The sequence below is a fragment of the Heterodontus francisci genome, chromosome 19 (genome assembly GCF_036365525.1).
Source record: "Heterodontus francisci isolate sHetFra1 chromosome 19, sHetFra1.hap1, whole genome shotgun sequence".
NCBI lineage: Eukaryota > Metazoa > Chordata > Chondrichthyes > Heterodontiformes > Heterodontidae > Heterodontus > Heterodontus francisci.
The window spans coordinates 23,470,833-23,491,624 of record NC_090389.1 but is presented as its reverse complement, the minus strand read 5'-3'; the positions used below and the strand labels follow the sequence as shown (position 1 = coordinate 23,491,624).

Sequence of the window (20,792 nt, the reverse complement as noted above, 5' to 3'; positions counted from 1 at the left end):
CAAGTGATCATCTCAAACAGGAGAGAATCTACCCATCTTCCCTTGCTGTTCAATGGCATTACCATCGCTGAATCCCCCACCATCAACATCCTGGGGGGCTTACCATTGACCAGAAACTGAACTGGACCAGCCATATAAACACTGTAGCTACAAGAGCAGGTCAGAGGCTGGGAACTCTGTGGCAAATAACTCACCTCCTGTCTCCCCAATGCCTGTCCACCATCTACAAGGCACAAGTCAGGAATGTGATGGAATACTCTCCACTTGCCTGGATGGGTGCAGCTCCAACAACATTCAAAATAAGCTCCACATCATCCAGGACAAAACAGCCCGCTTGATCAGCACCCCATCTGTCACCTTTAACATTGACTCCCTTCACTACTGATGCACAGTTGCAACAGTGTGTACCATCTACAAGATGCACTGCAGCAAATCACCAAGATTCATTCGATAGCACCTTCCAAACCCGTGATCTCTACCACCGGGAAGGACAAGAGCAGCAGATGCATGGGAACACCACGACCTGCAAATTCCCCTCCAAGCCACACACCATCCTGACTTGGAACTATATCGCTGCTCGTTCACTATCGCTGGGTCAAAATCCTGGAATTCCCTTCCTAAAAGCACTGTGGGTATACCTACCTCACATGGACTGCAGAGGTTCAAGGAGTCAGCTCACCACCAACTTCTCAAGGACAATTAGGGATGGGCACTAAATGCTGGCCGAGCCAGTGATGCCCATATCCAATGTCTGAATAAATAAAAAAAACGGCTCAGTTGGGCTCTCTTACCTGAGCTGTAAGGTTGCGGGTTCAAGTCCCAATCTAGAGATTTGAGCGCATGATCCAGGTTAGCACTCCAGTGCAGTACTGAGAGCATGCTGCACTGTTGGAGGTGCCATCTTTCAGATGAGATGTTAAACTGGGGCCCCTTCTGCTCGATCAGGTGGACATAAAAGGTCCCTATTTCGAAGCGAAGGAGCGTTCCCCCTGGTGTCCTGAGCAGTATTTATCACTCAGTCGTCAATACCTTAAAAACAGATTACCTGGTCATCACATTGCTGTTTGTGGGAGCTTTGTGTGCACAAATTTGTTGCTGCATTTCCCATATTGCACCAGTGACTACACTTCAAAAAGAACTTAGCTGGCTTTCGGACATCCTGAGGTCATAAAAAGGGTTGTAAAAATGGGAGTTCAGTCCTCTCCTTTCAAGTAGCATAGAATCCTAGAGCACAAACAGAGGTCATTCAACCAGTGTTTCTGTGCCAGCTCTTTGACACAGCATATTCCCTGGACTGAGAAAGGGTTAAACTCACCCAGTGAGTTAGAATGGCGGACACTCCTTGCTATTGAACCAACTGAACACCTATGTGGAGTAACATGTTCTCGCACCTTAAACTGTTGGCTCAATTCCACTTGTAGTTGCAGGTGAAACAAAGAAGCAATTTTTCTTCCAATGGCAAACATCCTACTGCCATACACATATCCTGTTCAGACTCTGTTGTCTATCTGTATGTTACTGACTGACTAAAAAGGCATTCCAGAGTTTAACGACCTCTACATTACATTATGTATTCTCACACTCCATCCATTGGTAGAGGTTCAGTAACTACACCTTCCTCCTTGGTGCCAAGCTGTATATTTATTTTGCAGGATGAATTTAGCAACTGGAGAAAGCTGCACAAGTGTAACGTAATTACCTTTCAGTCAGAAGCACCAGGCAAAATCCTACTTGGAGAACTTTGGTGCCACAGACAGCAATGAGGCTGGGTCATTTCCACTATAGGCTCAGCTCTAATGGACCTCTTGATATCGGAGGTGACATTGCAGCTTAAAGAAAGAACTTGCATTTCCACAGCACAATCTCAAAGCATTTTATAGCCAACAAAGTGCTTTTAAAGTGCAGTCACTGTTGTACTGTGGGAAACATGCCAACTATTTTGCACACAGAAGGATAATCTGTTTAGTGAAATTTGTTGATGGATAAATATTGGCCAGGACACCGAGGAAAACTCCCCAACGTTTCTTTGAAATAGCCTCATGGGATCTTTTCTGTCCACCTGAGGGGGCAGACAGAGTCTCAGTTTAATGATTCATCCGAAGGACTGCATCACCGACAGTGCAGCACTCTCTCAGTCAGCTGAGGCAATGTGCTCAAGTCCCCAGAGTGGGACTTGAACCCGTGACCTTCTCATTCAGAGGTCAGAGTGCTACAGCTAACACTCTGGCACCATTGATTTTTTATTCTTTCATGGGATGTGGACATCGCAGGCAAGGCCAACATTTGTTGCCCATTCCTAACTGCCCTTGACAACTGAGTGGCTTGCTAGGACATTTCAGAGGGCATTAAGAGTCAACCACATTGCTGTGGGTCTGGACTCACATGTAGGCCAGACCAAGTAAGGATGGCAGATTTCCTACCTTAAAGGACATTAGTGAACCAGATGGGTGTTTACGACAATCGATGATGGGTTTAATGGCACCTTTACTGAGACAAGGTTTCAATTTCAGATTTTTTTTTTTAATTAATTGATTTTATTAATTAATTGAATTAAAATTCCACCAGCTGCCATGGCGGGATTTGAACCAGTGTCCCCAGGGCATCAGCTTGGGCCTCTGGATTATTAGTTCAATGACAATACCAGGTTACAAACAGAGAGGTGGATGTGTTTTTATGAGGAAAGCCAAAGGCAGTCAGTCAGATTAGCTTAGATCGTAGCAGTTTTGGCTGGGTTAGGTGGTCATTGGGTCAACCTTCACTACGGAATTTAGCACAATCCAGGCTGACACTTCAGTGCAATCCTGAGGAGGCTGAACTCTTGGAGGTGCCGTCTTTCATATGGGCCATTAAACTGGGGCACCCTCTGCCTATTCAGACAGACATAATAAACCCCATGGAATTAGTGGAAGTGAAACAGGTTGTCCTGACAATTATTCTTCCCTCAATCAACACAACCAGAAAAAACAAGTTACTTCATTATGCATTTACCTGCCCACTGACCTACATTGACTCCCAGTCCAGCAACACCTCAATTTTAAAATTATCTCATCCTTGTTTTCAAATCGCTCCACGGCCTGACTCCTCCCCATCTCTGTAACCTCATCCAGTTCTAAAATGCTCTGTGATCTTTGCGCTGCTCCAGTTCTGGACTGTTGAGTATCCCTGATTTTAATCACTCCAACAACGGCAGCTGTGCTTTCAGCTGTCGCACCCTAAGCTCTGGAATGCCCTCCCTAAACCTCTTTGTCTCTCTTTCCTCCTTTAAAGATGTTCCTTAAAACCTACTCTCTTTGACCAAGCTTTTGGTCATCGGTCCTAAATATCTCCTTATGTGGCTCGGCATCAAATTTTGTTTTATAATGATTGTGAAATGCCTTGGAATGTTTTAATCCATTAAAAGCGCTACATAAATGCATGTTTTTATTGATATTGTTTGTGGTACCTTGCTGTGTACACAATGACTGTCACATATGCCTACAAAACTAGTGACTACGCCTGAAAAGTAATAGCTCCGAGATGTCCTGAGTATGTGATAAAGGGCTACAAAAAAAGTGTTCTTCTGTTGTCTAATGTCTGCAGAAAAATCACTCATTTCTCTGCTAACAAACGATCTTTTTAAACGTATGCTCCATTGATGCTGATGTGTTCAGCTGTGGTTTAATGAATCACACTCCAGGCCCACCCTTCCCTTTATCAGCAAATGTATTCCAAGAAAACCTCAGCCTGTCTGGACAGTAGGCCACTGTCAATGTATGGTTATGTACATGCATCTAAAACCCTGCCCAGGTAACCCATCCAACAATTTCTACAAGATGTGCATGTGTTGCCTCAGGTGAAGAGTGAGTCAGCTTTGGATAAGAAAGTTCCCACAGTTAAACTTAGCCATAAGAGCATCCCCGCTATTCCACCACACCCCAACCTCCAGCCCCATCGTCCATAGCACTGACTCTCCAGGCTCATCCATGATCAGTAGGTACTTGTGAAAAGTATATCAGCAGCTGCAAAATTGCAGCCCAGTATTGGTAGGGTGGCTAACCATCCAGGATTGTCCTGGCAGCTCCAGGAATTTTAGGTTAATCTCTGCTGCAAACATTCCTGGAGAAAAATCAGGAGGACATGAAACATTTTGTTTTTCAATGAACACCTTTTGTTTGTTATATTGGAGGTGGGGAAAAAGGCTGCTCAACTGAGGGTCACAAATAATCCAATCGGGTAACAACTGCCAGAATTTAATGCCCCCCCCCCCGCCCCCGCCCCCGTCCACCTCCAGCAGCGGGCTAGGAGACAGGCACAGGGGGGCATAAAATAGGTGGGAGACGCGAGGGGTGCCGTGCCCATCGCCTACCCACCCTCTGCTATTTTACCAGTGGCAGGGGAGGTAGCAAATGGCCCGCCTGCCTTTAGGCCAATTGAGGCCCTTAAGTGACCAATTAATTGCCACTTTAGGGCCTCTTCACAACACTGCTGGCATTTTATCAGTGGCAGACGGGCACTCCAGCATCTGAGGAGGCCGTCGAGTAGTACCTGGCAACCTCCTTGTGGGCTTGGGAGAGGGAACTCTCCTAATCGGGCAATGCCGCACATAGGATACACCCCCCAACCCCCAGCAGTACAGGCCACCCCAAAACAATCTGGACTCAGAAACTGCACCCCACACCCCCCACCACCACCTCGTCGAGGCCTAGCCGATTGTCCCTGGCAAGGCCCGACCCCCACTTACCTTTGGCGGGACCTCCTCCATTGTTGCTAGTCCTGGCTGGATGCTGGCCCTCTGACTGGCCACTGACCCTCTCACTGACGGGTAGCTGTTGGAGGCAGGACTTCCTGCCTTAGAGGGACAAAAGCCCCTATTGAAGCCAATTAAGGGCCTGAGCTATGCAAAATGGCAATATGGCTTTCAGGCCTGGCCGAGGCAGGCTCGCCTGCAGCTTTCCAGCTGGTGGGTGGGGCCACCATCTCTCTTTTAAATTCCAGCCAAAGAGTCTGATTCGCTACCAACTTAGTGTGGGAAGGTAGTGCGCCGTGAACGTGGACGTATCGAACAACCAATGGTGGGAGTGCAGTTGGAGACAAGAGGAACTGTGATGAATCCTCCAGGATCACATCCAGAGTTGGAACCCTAGATATCAGTCATCAGCTTCAAGAGAGGGGAGGTCAGGAGTAAATCCACAGGCAAATTGAAGGAACTGAGGAAAAGAGTTCATGTTTTTCTACACAAAGTAATTCAGCTTTTTCTTCCCTTAAAAGAGGCCCAATTTAATTTGTTTGTTTCCCAGAGAAACCAGGAATTGCATCCAGCTGGCAACATTTAAGATTCAATTGCAATCATCACCTTTTCAGGACTGCTCATTTGGATTAACTGTGAATTTAGAAAACTGAAATTCTGAACTCTATTGTATTCCTAGATCAGATTGTAAAGCTAATCTCTATTATGTTACTACACAGAACATCAGCAATGGAGCTTTGAGTTGTGGAGAAGGGAAGAGGAGTATAAAGAAAATTATGTACTGGCAGATGAGCTTTTGTCTTGCTCAGAAGTACACTCCTTGCTGTCATGGAGATGCACTGATGGCTGTCATGCAGAAAAACTGCCTAATTCCCAGATCAGCCTGTGGCTCAAACAATTAGCATCAGGGTATAATTCGGCAGCAAAGGAGCTCAAGGAAAACACCCACTCCCAGGAAAACAGTTGCTTCATTGCTCACTGTAAGTGAAATATTTTTTAAAAAAAGCTACTTAGCCTCAGCGTTGCTACTGCATTAATTAACGAGTACCTTGCTTATGTACACAAGCATTTTGACAGCCTAAACTTCCCACCTCGCTCTGCTCCTCAGACCAGCCCACACTGCATTGCCAATACATTACAGTAAAGAGAGCTCTGCATTCTCCACACCATCATCCACCCCCCCCCTCCCCCCACCACCCACATCCATTGGCAATTACTGCTGAAGGTCAAACATCAGCTGAGAGGCCAAAATTCCAGGAAACAAGCTGAGCTTATGTAACTGCATGACAAACGCTGGCAGCTACCCAAGAATCGTGCAGTTAGCAGGGGAGGAAAGTAGGACAACCTTCAGCAGTTACATCACACTCCATTCGTTTTCCCCCTACAGGAGAAAGAGAAAAATTCAACAACTTGGGGATAATGTGAATAATCTGCGGCAGCTGTAAATGCTTTGAAATGTAGGCAGTGATCTGCCTGTGATTTGAATGGGGGCGGGGGGAGGGGAGAACAGCGGGTGGTGTGATCCTGTACATGCGACGTTGGTGCTCTAATCTGCACCTGTGGGTTCAAATTTCTGCCTATAAAGGTCCAACGTCCTTTTCAGCTGCTAACAAAACAAAAAAAAAAAGACACTTGCAGGAATCCATTTTTCTTCTACAATTGTTAAGAGGTCTAACTATTTCCGTCAAACATTCCATTATGTAACCTGCTCAAGCCACCATTCGGTTACTGAAATTGGGTCACAAAGCAGAATTTCCAGTGTCTCAGTTTCATCACCTTACTACTACATGAGGCTAATGATAAACCCTTCACAGACTTCATGTGGACCTACAGGCAGCCATCTGCATCAAGAACCGCCTCCTTCGTTTCGGACTGCCAAATCTTTTTATGCCTCATTAAACAATGGCTAATCTAGGAGACTAGTGTAGACCTAATACTTCTTTTCTTTGTTGAAGTCATTAGATACTAACTTCACAGATTTGCTCTTTGCATAAATAATCCTGAACAACTTTTCAAACTTCTCAAGTTTCAACTGAGAAATTGGTTGCTTTATTCAATCACATAGTTTACCTGTAGGTAGGGCTCATGGCATCTGCTTCTAGTCTTTTTACAAACTGTAATCAAACCGTCTCCCCAAAATCATTATTGTTGCTATCAGATTTCTTTTTAAAAACAAAAAAAGACTAGGGTATAAATTTGTTTTGGACAGTGTTGAAGTGGCAGTCTGCTTTGCAAATTAGAGAGGTCTGAAGCGCTAGCTGAGAACGCTATTAAAATTGAGAAGCCTATAACCATAACTGAGTAGGCCGATTACAAGCAAGAAAAGGGCTTGGAGCACCGACTGAGCGGTCCAATTACAAACAAAGGAAGCATCGGCCAATCAATGCCACTTTAATAAGACATAATTTCATTAAAAAGAGACCCAAACTGAATAAATAGCTTTCTTTCAAGGAATCAGTTAACTAGTCAGGGAAATCAAAAGAAAACAAAGATGACAAAATTTCTTTTAACTAAAAATATACACTTAAGAATTTAAATGGGAAAAGCCCGATTTTTAATGCAAAAAGACAGATGACAAAAGAACGCACCTTCCCCAGAAAATAATCGAGACCCTGCACATGTATGAATTAAATAAATCTTTCCTTTTATGTAGCAACTTATCACATCAGTTCAAAGTACTTCACACAGTGAGTTAATATTACACTGCTGTAACTCTTACACTGGTAAACTCTCATTAGCTGTTACCATAGCAACACTAAGCTGGAACTGTCTGGCTTCTCCCAAGAAGCAACTCTCATTTTTAACTGATGCATCCATATTTATGAAGCAGCAGCACAGAGGAACAGATATAATGAGTAGCAAAGTTGTAACTCAAGCTAGAGGCTCATATGATGTCACAGAAGCTTGGCCAGGTTTATGAATGCCTTTGGAGCCTCAAGATGAGATTACAGCCTTCTACCCAAGTGAAGCTCAAAATACTCAAAACCTTTTCAACACTGCATGACAGAATGCCATGACAGGACGACAGTGAGCAAGCAGCAAAACCAACACTAACTGACCAAAAATAAAACATGGCATCACGTGATAGGTACCATATTACCAGTAAGAAGCAGATTCTTAAGTCAACAAACAAGTAAACAAATCAGTAAATGACAATCTGCTCACAAACATCCTAAGTGGATACTCCCCAATATACTGGAGTTCCTGATTTAAAAAAAAACAAGTTGGAAAGGCAAACTACTTCAACAGGGCTGGAACACCAGCATTAAACCTTCCATGTACAGCTTGGTCTTTCAACTAATTTGGAAAATCATCAAATCCCCAGAAATTTAACACCTGGCAGTATTTGCATCAAGGAACAGGGGTAGGCCATTCAGTCCCTTGAACCTGTTCTGCCATCCGATTATATCATGGCTGATCTGTACTTCCAATTCCATTTACCTGCTTTGGCTGCAGATCCCTTGATATCCTGACCCAACAGAATTTTGTAATGAAGAATTGATGGAAACCTGCTAGAGGCCAGGGCTCTGCCCTCAAAGGGGCTCTTCACTTCAACTGGCTTGATGTACCAATGACCAGCCAGAGGGAGGCACTGACTACTCCAACAGAACATTCTAAGAGGATCACCAATCAGTATGCAGAAGCACTATGGCAGCAATAATAGAGCAAAAAGCAATGGTGTAAATAGCATAAATAAAAATAGTCAACCTCTGCCACATCCAATTCATCGTCAAATGCAATGAGCTGTCAAAAAGAAAAGGAGAGAAAAACAAACAAGGAAGTTGAGAGCAAGAATCATTAGTACACAGGTCGATGCAAATCTTTTACTTAAAATTAAGGTTAGATCAAGTTTAGTCAAAGCTTAGTGAATAGAAGTGCAAGAGCTTTTCAGTCAAAACCGTCATCTGGTTTTGAGCCAAAATGTAAATTCTTAAAGGTAAAACCAAATAAGGAGCTCTACAAACAGCAATACTGAACCATTGTCAGTGCAGCCAAGGACTCACAGTTTGAGGCAATGATGCAAGATTGAATTAAACTTGACCTAAGACACAACCCACCCTTGGCTAACTGGAATTACACATCATCAATCCCACACTGTTGGATGGCTGCGACATATTGGGGCAAAAGTATATTTATTTTTCAAATCCTGCCAGCTATTTCATTTTATAGTTAAGGAAATGATGATCAACTGTGATTTAAAGCACCAAAATCATGTGATAACTCTCCCTAACATGACCACTCACACCCCACCAAAATCATCGACCACAGCTTTGAAAACAAGCAGTCATAAGTTTGAAGAAAATATGGAAAGGGATTTGCCATGATTTTATTGAAGTTCAGAGCAGTTTATTTCAAAATGTTTATTCTAAAATGTCTTCAATTGAAAAGGCTTTAACCTCACTTGTCAAATGACTGCTACTCAATTGGCCTCACTAAAATTACTGTTCTGGAACATTGTTCAGATTGAAAAATTAGACAGGACTTTAATGCTAGTCAATGAGAAATTTAACAGTCACTTCAAAAGTAGTTATAAAACAGGTTTTTTTTTTGCGTGGTCCTTAGTTTTCATTCGCTTATATTGGAAGCTGCACAAAGTTTCCTCACAGACTTTTGATAGCCTGAAGTATACTGTGATATAATGCTCTATTAAACCATTAAATACTCACGCTACATGTTACTGGATGCATCAGAGTGCACGTTTGTACAGTACTGCTCAAGTTACCTATTTTGTGAGGCCACCATCATAGTCTGCTCAAAATCTGCCCACAAGCGGGACTAGATTTCTTTTTACTTAATCTGTAGACTGTACAATAAAATTCATGTTAAGGTGGCACTACTCTCTTCATCGTACCCTTATTATTTTTCCAGATCTGGAGTGCAAAAACAAAAGTATTGTTTCAAACACTTTATTTTCACACTTTTCCATGGATCAACTTTTATGGGGAATTTGTAAAATTGGTGTTAAAGGTGTTGTCACTATTCGCTTCACCTTAGCCTTACTTTTCTTCCAGATTTTGCTTAAGAAGTGTTGTTTCAACTAATTTATTTCACAGATTACCTTTTATGGGGATCTCGTTAAGGAGTCGACAGTCATCCTGTAGAGGATGAGTCGTGAATGTTGAGCATCAAACCTCAGAATTTCCTCCAGCTAAAAGCTTACATCAACTCACAGCATTACATTATTGCCTATTCCCAGAAAAAAAATTAAAAATTAGAGCACCTTCCCTTTATTTTTACAAATTCCTTATGCAATAAATGAGGAAAAAATTCTGAATCTCTAAAATGTTTGAGAGATTAGAGTGGTTTTAGTCTAGCATCAGCAGAAGCTCTGATCCATGCATTAATGTGTCGGCAATTAGATATATATTTACCAGAATTTACCAGCACCATAAAAACCAGAGAGAAAAATAACCAGGCTTTCAATTCTAGATGAAGAATTTCCTAGTTCCTCTGTTGCCTATAGATATTTAAAGTCAATGGCACCAACACTGCTCACTCATTAATCCCTAAGCAAATGCATAGGGTCCTGTGCCAATGTCCCCTCTGTCTTACAGGTAAGATGGTAAAGATGGTTAAACTTTTTGTGAAGGTACCTAAAATATAAACTCCATGTTAGATCATCAATGATTTCAAGTGCACAACATGCATCTTAGGACCGATTTTTCTCGGGTAGAGTGATGTAAAGCAGGACAGCCATTCATAAAGTTCAACATAAAAATCTGGGGGGAGAAATGCACTCACTAACTCTGCCACTCTCTGGATTTTTTTTTGAATGATGTTCTCCACATACCATGGGTTTTGAGCTAATGCCAATGTAGCCCATCCTGGGTAACAGGGAGACAGTGGGGAGAAGGAAGAGACAGGAAGGGTACTTTATTATGAGAACAGAAAGTGCTGGGAATACTCAGCAGGTGTGGCAGCATCTGTGTAGAGAGAAACAGAGTTAACCTTTCAGGTCTGTTACATTTCTAACTTTTGCCAGTTCTGATGAAAGGCAAGAGTCTTTGAGCAAGTGAAAGGGGGGGGGGGGGAGAAAGAGAACAAGAGGGAAGGTCTGTGATAGGATGGAGTTTGGAGCGGGGTGGGGGGGGGGTGGGGAAAAGAAAGAGATTAAATGACAGACATGTCATGGAACAGAATGCAAATGGAGTGCTAAATAGTTGTAGAGAAAGACAAAGGATGAGTCCAGAGAGAGTGCCAACGGCAGAATAATGAACAGCTCTGTCCAAAAGCAAAAACATGAAAAACAAGTTTAAGACGAGCACATGGTTAAAAAAAAAGAAAAAATGAAAATATATAAAAATAAAAATGTAAAAACTAAAATATAATGGGGCTCATCGTCTGAAATTATTGAACTCAATATGGAGTCCAGAGTGCTGCATAGTGCCTAATCGGAAGATGAGGTGCTGTTCCTCGAGCTTGCGTTGAGCTTCATTAGAACACTGCAGCAGGCCGAGGACAGAAATGTGGGCATGAGAGTAGGGTGGCGAGTTAAAATGGCAAGCAACCGGAAGCTCGGGGTCATGCTTGCGGACCGAGTGGAAGTGTTCTGGGTGAGCACTTTGCACTCTGCATTTGGTCTCCCCAACGTAGAAGAGACCAGATTGTGAGCAGCGAATACAGTATACTAAATTGAAAGTACAAGTAAATCCTGCTTCATCTGGAAGGAGTGTTTGGGGCCTTGGATGAAGAGGGAGGAGGTAAAAGGGCAGGTATTACATCTACTGCGATTGCATGGAAAGATGTCGTGGGCAGGGGACGAGATGTCAGGGGTGATGGAAGAGTGGATCGGGATGTTGCAGAGGGAACGGTCCCTTCAGAATGCTGACAGGGGACGGGAATGGAAGGGAAGATGTGCTTGGTGGCAGCATCACACTGGAGGCTGTGGAAATGGTGGAGGATGATCCTTTGGCTATGGAGGTTGATGGGGTGGAAAGTGAGGACAAGGGGAACCCAGTTGCAGTTCTGGGAGGGAGGGGAAGGGGTGAGGGCAGAAGTGCTGGAAATGGGTCAGAAACTGTCTAGGGCCCTGTCAACCCCAGTGTTGCTTTGGGTGCCTGCATGGGTCCTAGTTATGCCTGTCTTTTTGTGGGGTATGTTGAACATTCCTTGTACCAGTCCTACCCAGGCCCCTTCCCCATCTCTTTTTCTGGTACATTAATGACTATCAGTGCCATTTCCTGTTCTCACCCCTGCTGAGCATTTCCAGCACTTGGTTCTCATTTCAGAGTTCCAGCACCTGCAGTATTTTGCTCTTGGGTTGTTTATTAGTTTTCAAAGTTGTTGCATCATGCAAATGCATCACTTTTCTAACTATAATTTTCCTGCCAATCTGGATACTGTTCCTGTACCATCTCCAGTGCTTTTCAAACAGGGAGAACTCATTTAGTACATTTAACAAATACGATTCCTTGCCATTTAACTGTAATACATTCTTTATGCATTTTCCCCAATTGTTCCTTTCCACAAGAACTACTGAATTGCTTATTGAATTTCCCCATTGTCACTTCTTCACATGACAGTCATTACCTTATTTTCAGTATCAACACAACCTTTAGAAGCTTGGGAAAGATCAAGCCCCAGCCATACAGAAAGGAAAGCAACTGAAATATAAAAAACTTAAATTTGACAAGTGAAAATATCATCTATTGGTGAGTGATCTCTTGATGAGCTCATTTTATTAGAAGTCAGTCTGCTCCCAAGGTCCTTATTGAAAACGAAGTTTGTTCCATTCAGCGTCTTTCCTCGGTCTGTCCATGAAAACCTGTTCCATGTTCTGGATGAAGTTCTGGTCAAATGCCTCCAAGCCTGGCATGGGATCTCCATTCAGGTGTCAGGGAATTTAGCCAGTAACAATATTAGTGCTTGGTTTTGTAAAAATCTGAGATTTTGTTTCCATCTGCCACAACCAGCTGACTAGATATTCAGTAGGTTCAAGTTCTACCCCCATGTTGCAGCACAGCCATGAACAGATCTCCTCAGCGCAACTGTATTGCCGAAGCTTTAAACATGGTAGGATGATGGAATGGTGAGGTCTACTGACCATATGATCTTCAGAGGAAGTACTGCAAATACTGCATCCCAATGCCATTTCAGATAATTTGACTGATCCTTCCGCACAAGCACAAAGCGTCAATGATCTTCAAACAGTCAAAGATATTAAGATAAAATGCACAACAGCACTGAATGAGGAAAATGATCCTTCACCTCTCAAGCCACCTCTTGCATTTATAACAACATAGACCATCAGAATTTTGAAAGCATCTCCTTAGGAAAGTGAATACCACAAGTCAAACTTTAAACAGTGCATACAATCACCTATCAATATACTTAAGACATGGGTCTAACTTGGCTTTAAGAGGATTTAGCCAGTATAGCACTAACTATTTTTAATTAAAGTTTATTCCAGATACAAAAGCTCTGTGGGAAAGTAGGTTTTCCATTTCTGGTCGTGCTCATGGTCTGCCAGTTCAGTATCAGTGTCTTATTGTCCTGCAAAGTTTAACTTAAAGCTGATCAAAAATTCACATTACCCATCCTTTAGAAACTCGTGAACCTTCTGAACTTATTTTACTCTCCCCTCCAGTGAGGAAGTTCAATTACCATTGAGCAGAAGGAGGTCCTTTGCCCAATCATGTCCATTCTGACTCTTTGCGAGAACCTTTATCTGTACTGAAGATACATGAATTATTCAAAATGGTAGACAAGGTGGTCAGGTATGGCATCCACTTGTTTCTCAGAGGCTGAATGCTTTCAGTGAGCTTGTAGCATAAAGGCAAGCTTATATATAGTTCTGAAGAAGGGTCACTGACCCGAAACGTTAACTCCGCTTCTCTTTCCACAGATGCTGCCAGACCTGCTGAGTGGTTCCAGCATTTCTTGTTTTTATTTAAGCTTATATATAGTTTGGGTTGGGAGAGAATCCACATTTAACTTTTCCTGGAATGTAACCCTTCTGTAGATTGTATGGAGATGGGCTGTTTGCTTTGCTCTGAAATTATTCAGTAAGATAATTGTTCAACAAATAAGAAGCCTCTCAGTCAATCTAACGTTTAATTTTCAACATGGATAGAAGACACAGTTATTGTTTGAGACTGATGACATACCAGGTGTCCATGTCAATGGGAAACTTTTTTTTTTTAACAGCTTATCGATGATTACTAGAATTGTTCAACTGTTAAGGCGAACAGTGTGAATTCTTTGAACTTCAAAAAGGGCAGAGGGATACATCCAGCTCCAGCAGATCTTCAGTTCTTCCCATCAAGCTGTACTACTGCTTACACAGAAATAAAGAGTCCATATGGGTACACTGAACTCTGCATACAAGTTGTGTGTTTATGGACATTATCAGCACTTATTAATTTTGTATTTGAAGAAGCACGAATTTAGTCTAGATTAAAGTGAAACCAGCTGTACTAATTTTCTACGATGGTTTTCTTTTCGCATAGGTTTTAGAGCACTGAAACAGGCCAATTGGTCCAACCTGTCTAGGCTCCATACGAGCTTCTTTCCACCCTACTTCTAACCCTATCAATATACCCTTTCTCATGCAGACCCCCACCTGCCAAGAATAAGGCATATTAATTTTGTCATGTGAAGGGCGGCACAGTGGTTAGCACCGCAGCCTCACAGCTCCAGCGACCCGGGTTCAATTCTGGGTACTGCCTGTGTGGAGTTTGCAAGTTCTCCCTGTGTCTGCGTGGGTTTTCGCCGGGTGCTCCGGTTTCCTCCCACAGCCAAAGACTTGCAGGTTGATAGGTAAATTGGCCATTATAAATTGCCCCTAGTATAGGTAGGTGGTAGGGGAATATAGAGACAGGTGGGGATGAGGCAAGAATATGGGATTAGTGTAGGATTAGTATAAATGGGTGATTGATGGTCGGCACAGACTCGGTGGGCCGAAGGGCCTGGTTCAGTGCTGTATCTCTAAATAAATAAATAAATAAAACCTTGATTTTAAACTGCTGCTGGTGTGAAGAAAGGACTTGTTAAAAAAAAACAGCAGACACTTGGCTGGAAAAAACATATGCATACTAACAGACAGTGCTTGGAGACACAAAGGACTATTCCCTGGTCCACTTAACCCAAAATGGTCTGTGATCACCAGACATTGAAGGTGAGGACGCTCACATTCCAGGATGACTGCTAAGATGGCAGAATCCACAAACAGAAGTAGACAAACCAGCTAGTCACATGACTAACCTGCTGGACAAACTGGGTTTTTTTTTTAAATTGTGCTACAGAGTAAGGCAGAAGACTGTTTGAACTAGAACCTGGAGCAAGGAAGCCTCTCTCTCTCGCTTTCTCCCAAGCCACCGGATCCACAGAAGACACGTAAACCTCGAGAGAAAAAAGACTTCGACCTCGAAACAAGTTGAAGCGTGTACTGGGCCCCAACAAATTGCAAGTCGGACTGGCAATCAAAGACTTCCCAGCAAACTCAAAGGACAGTAAAATAGAAACCCATCTATTGCCTCAAACTTTGCCCCTTTATTCTTTTCTACTTTTCGGTCTGTATGTGTGTGTGTGTGTGTTTATCGCGTATGCATGGTCGCGTCGCATATTCATGGTCATTAACCGGATTAGAGTTTAAGATTAATAAACTTCTACCTTTCTTGTTTAAAATCTAAGAAAACCTGTCTGAATTGATTTCTTTGCCTTACAATTGGAGCAGTGAACAAGGATTAACTGAGGGGAAGCTAAAAACATGGTGTTTTTAAAATTAAATCCTGTTAAGGTTAAACCAGGCAAAAGCTGAGAGGGAACCCGTAGACTCCTCCTCACCTGGTCGTAACATCTTCTATTCCTTTCTCCCACTGTTACACCGCTTTTCAGGAAAGGAGGGAGAGGGAAAAGAAGAAACTACAGGCCAGTAGCCTAACATCAGTCATTGCAAAAATGCTGAAATATGTTATTAAGGAAGTCTTTACAATACATTTAGAAAAACATAGTATGATTAGAACAAGTCAACATGGTTTTACTGAAGGAAAATCATGTTTGACAAACTTATTCGAGTTTTTTGAAGATGTAACTAGTAGGGTAGGTAAAGGGGAACCAGTAGATGTAATATACCTGGATTTCCAAAAGGCATTCGATAAGGTGCCACACAAAAAGTTAATAGGCAAGATAAGGGCTCAGAGAGTTGGGGATAATATATTAGCATGGATAGAGGATTGGTTAACAGACAGGAAGCAAAGAGTGGACATAAACAGGGCATTTTCAAGTTGGCAGGCAGTGAATAGTGGAGTGCCGCGAGGATCAGTGCTGGGGCCTCAGCTATTTACAATCTATATCAATGACTTAGATGAAGAGAGAGAGTAATGTATCTAAGTTTACTGATGATAGCTTGGTGGAAAGGTAAGCTGTGGGGTGGACACAGAGGCTACAAAGAGATATTGACAGGTTAAGTGAGTGGGCAACAAGATGGCAGATGGAGTATAATGTAGGGAAATGTGAAGTTATTCACTTTGGTGGAAAGAATAGAAAAGCAGAATATTTTTAAAAAAGGTGTGAAGCATGGAAGTGTTGGTGTTCAAAGAGACTCTGGTGTGCTTGTACAATTAATGCAGAAAGTTACATGCAAGAACAGCAAGCAATACAGGCGGCAAATGGCATCTTGGCCTTTATTGCAAGGGGATTGGAGTACAGGAATAAGGAAGGTTTGCTACAATTGTATAGGGTTTTGGGGAGACCACTTCTGGAATACTGTGCGCAGTTTTGCTCTCCACATTTAAGAAAGGATATACTCGCATTGGAGGCGGTACAGCAAAGGTTCACGAAATTGGTCCCTAGGATGAGAGGGTTGACCTATGATGAGAGGCTGAGTAAATTGGGCCTATATTTTCTGGCGTTTAGAAGAATGAGAGGCGATCTCATTGAAACATACAAGGTTCAAAGGGGGTTGGATAGGGTAGACACAGAGATGTTTCCTCTGTTCAGGGAATCTAAAACTGGGGCACAGTCTCATAAGGGGTGGATCCTTTAGAATTGAGAGGAGAAGAAATTACGTCACTCAAAGGGTTGTGAATCTTTGGAATTCTCTACCCGAGAGGATTGTGAATTGGTGAATACGTTTATGGCTGGGATAGACAGACCTTTGGTTTCTCAGGGAATCAAGGTATATGGCGAGCAGGCGGGAAAGTGAAGTTGAAGCCTAAGATCAGTCATAACCATACTGAATGGCAGAGCAGGTTCGATGGACTATCCTGCTCCTATTTCTTGTGTTGACAAGGAGCGAAATCTCTATGTGCATTGAAGAGCTGACACCCAAGGAAAGTCACAACTAAACAGGAAACAGGTTCCCCCAACACATGGGTAATTTAAAACAAAATTTAATATGAATTCTGAAATATTAAATGTTTTCACTACAAGTATATGCTATTCATTTTCACAGACCAGCTCCAAATAAAATATAGACTAGCACTGATGGATCTAATACTTTTTTTGGGAGGCAGGGGTTGGGGGGGGGGGGGGGGGGGGGGAGTGGGGTGGCTGTCGGGAGAAGAGAGAAGGGATGCAAAGTTAGGTCGATAAAATGAAAGGTGTTTAAAAGGAGGAGCTAACATGACTTGATTATTGGAAGCATGTGGAAACAATGGAGAAGGGAACTCCACTGATGGCAGATTAATACTCATGGTACATGGATAACAGAAGAAGTGGAAAAAAACTTTTGAATATCTTAATCTACATAAACTGTTCAACTACCTGTTCAAGCAACTCATTATTTATAGCTTCTATGTGTTTTGTGTAAACCTTGACAGAACCGATCAGACATTTTAGACATAATGGATATTGTCTCACATACATGTGAAGTGGATTTATATTTGGTGGGTTAATAGCACCATTCCACAATGCCAAAACCTTTCCAAGCTTAAATTTCAGTCATTTGACAGAAAGAAAAACAAATCAGATTAATTTCAGAAGTCAACACAAAGAAAATAAACTATTCATGGGGCAATCACAGGAGTTAAGCAGAAACACACATTACCTTCTCACCATATCCTCGATCCTTGGTCATCATCTCTCGAAGAGTCTGTAGAACTTTGATGCATAACTTCTCTTCATTCTCTTCCAATAGTTGCTTTGTGTGCTTAATCAACCTATTACAAATGAAAGCATGTCCTCAGTTGCAGCACGTTGCTAACGCAGCCTCCCAGCAATTTTCATGCATTTTAATGCAATGAACACCAAGTTAAAAGAAAACCTGATCTATGAAACATCATACTATACTGAGGAGACCCACCACCATGTTGTCCAGAAATGAGGGATGGGCACTCAGTACAGCCTTGCTCAAGAACAAATGAAAGAAAACTTAATTGGAGTTATGAACAAATGATACATCAGAGATTCAAGGACATTACTTCTCAAATGACACCAGTTGCAAAGTGCATGAAGTGGTTGAGAAGAAGATGCTCCAATGTCTTCCCCCAACAGAATTCAACACTTTAAAAAAGTAACTTTCTTTTCTTTAACTCGTCGGTGATTTCAGTCAATCTGTCTAACTCAGGGTGGGACGGGATGATTAAAACATAAAGACCACGTGTGCCTCTCCTGCCAGATTTGTTCTCCTTTAAAACCATTGCTTGGCTCCTCACCACTTGACATGCCTCAGAGAATTGATGGAGTAGGAATCCAACCAATGTCTGTCATTCATTGGATAGCTCCAATCATGGTCCAATGCTCAGCTCCTCTGCATCATCCCTCCAACCAATAAAGTGCCTCGAGATATATTGGAAAAAAACCCACTTGGGGAGAAGACACTCAATGAGCCTGCTGTTTATAAATCTGCAAAGCAGAAATCTGTTGGAAATTCTCATTTCAAACAGCTCTCTGGGGGAGATTATTTCTATTAACATGTTTTCCATTAAATGCTGAACATTAATTTTTTTTAAAAAGCTCAGTGTAGAAGGTGACAATTTGAGCACTTACTTGCAGATAAACCCTCCACTTTCACACTTGCGCCTTGCTTCAGTATTCTCTGGGAAAAGCAGCTCGGGCCGATGGAGGACATCAACTAGAACAGAGAGTTCTGCCTGAACGAGGGGGCGGAGCCGATCTTCAAGCGCTGACACTATATCCTGCATTTCAACAAACAGCCCAATTTAATCTTCAATTCCACAAGCAAAGCAGACACAAGTTATTCCTACAACGTCCCAAATAGAGGTGGCTTCTAAAGGTTAACCCGTGTGAATTTCTAAGGTGCTTTATCCACTTTCAGCAAAAACCTATTTACCTATTAATTCACTGTAATTGCTTGTCAGTTGCAAGAACATGTATAAAGGACCATGATTATACCACAGAAAGCAGATGCCAAAATCTACCACTGTAATTATTAAAATCGAAGGCAGCAATAACCACATTTGAAATGATAATGCAGTTCTCCACTTAGAGGCCATTATTGTGAAAGAAAGATGCCAGAAATGAGAAGAGTTCCTTTCCTCTCCCTTCCCCCAACAGCTCACCATGATTATGCCGTGAGTGGTTGAGCTTTATAGACCAGTCTCTCCTCTAAATGGAGTTAGCAGATTTCAGCTGAGATAGTGGAATAACACCACAATTTGTTGCAACAATCTAAGATTATGTAGAATTGAAAACAGAAACAGCCAGGGTTTCCACTCCTGACAACACTTCCATTTGCATCCCCTGCTGACTGTGCATTGCTCTCTATGGACAGAGATGTGTAGTATAACTGAGCTCTGAGGAATACAAACTTACTTGAGGGGTTACTTTGAAATCAGTGTTTATTCCTTTAAAAACGTTAAGTGTTTGGTTAATATGCAGCTCGGTTAGACTGGTATCTGTGTCATTATAAATTAATCTGCTTCAAGAATACGAACATAAAAAAAGTTGCAAATTCTACAATTCATCTTGCCCTGTATCAACAAACTTTTGCTGTTGCACTCAAGAGCCAATGCAGCCATGAATCCGATTTTCTGGCACTATTTCACTTAAGAATTTTCATTTTTGAAGAGTTTATAGTCCCTCAATTTTTTTCAAGCACAGTTAAGTTGCAGTTAGTAACTTAAGCTTTGAAGAAAAATCCAACCTGATCATATCTCAGAATAATTAGTCAGTCATTTTGTTTATGGTGCAAGCTGCTAGCAAAGCAAGAACACAACATTTACCCTATTTCCATTTCAGATGCTCAGGGACTCAAACATGTCTTCATCAAAGTGCCCATGAGAACAGCAGATGAATGGTGTAACCAAGCAAACGGGACGGGTGACAGATATGAAGAGGAAATTACCAGAATTTAGAGATCCAGTGACTAAGCATAATAAAGGAAAAAAAATGCAAACAGAGATGGTACCCTCAGAGGAAGCAGATCTTCAAACACAAAACACAGAGCTGCAGAGAGGAAAAGAATGAGACTGTTTTAAGATGACAAAACACTGTGGGGAAAATAAAACCCAAAAATTGAAATATTTCTGTCAAAGCAGAAAGTTAACAAAAAGCAATAAAATAGGTTGCAGCCAAGTTTTGCAGCCTGCATCCTTTCACATACCTGCAATCTCTCAATTATGTTCCGATAATCCCGTGAGGCGGCAAGAACAGAGTCTCTCCGAGCAGCATTGCGTGCTGACATTCGCCAGCTCATCGCAGTCTTCTGAACAATGTTGTGAGACTTGAGGAAGAGATTGTTAACCTGACTGTCCAAATCCACAGGGATTGCTATGGCTCTGCTCTTGGCTGTAATGGAGGTTAAGCAAATTAAAGCATTTGTCTGAAGTTTGTGGACTACACAACTGCAAACATACTTATTGAAGCTTATTCAAACAGGAAGACTGCTGGTTGATTAGTGACCAAAGACACCAAGCTCTCCCAGTATGATGGTAGTTTGGTTCTGATTACTTGACTTGACACGAGGCTATCTCTCCAGTCCAGGGAAGAGACAGTTTACCAGCTAAGTCAAGGGTAAAATTGACTAAAATCAGTTGTAAATCCACAAAAAAAATTGAAAGTAACAGATTCCTCAACCTGTGTGATAGAAGGGTTTTAAATGAATCAAAACATCCTCTTCCGTGCCCATTTTCCTTGGCTACAGTAAAGCTAGCTGTGCCGCTCT

At 42.2% G+C, this 20,792-nt stretch overlaps 1 protein-coding gene across 5 annotated transcripts in view; it reads right to left on the bottom strand.

The window, feature by feature from the left end:
* The window catches only part of itpr1b (inositol 1,4,5-trisphosphate receptor, type 1b), a 556,093-nt gene that overhangs the window by 243,646 nt on the left and 291,655 nt on the right, over positions 1-20,792 (bottom strand). For 3 of the 5 annotated variants that reach the window (XR_010976943.1, XM_068051457.1, XM_068051460.1), the window contains 4 exons: positions 20,232-20,416; positions 18,656-18,804; positions 17,715-17,826; positions 8,435-8,470 (listed from right to left, as the gene is read on the bottom strand). Coding sequence is in view for 4 of the 5 variants with exons in the window: in XM_068051457.1 (XP_067907558.1) it covers positions 8,435-8,470; positions 17,715-17,826; positions 18,656-18,804; positions 20,232-20,416 (482 nt within the window). In the remaining variant the exon portion in view is untranslated. The remainder of the gene's footprint in view (positions 1-8,434; positions 8,471-17,714; positions 17,827-18,655; positions 18,805-20,231; positions 20,417-20,792) is intronic. The other 2 variants (XM_068051458.1, XM_068051459.1) reach the window with 1 other exon arrangement.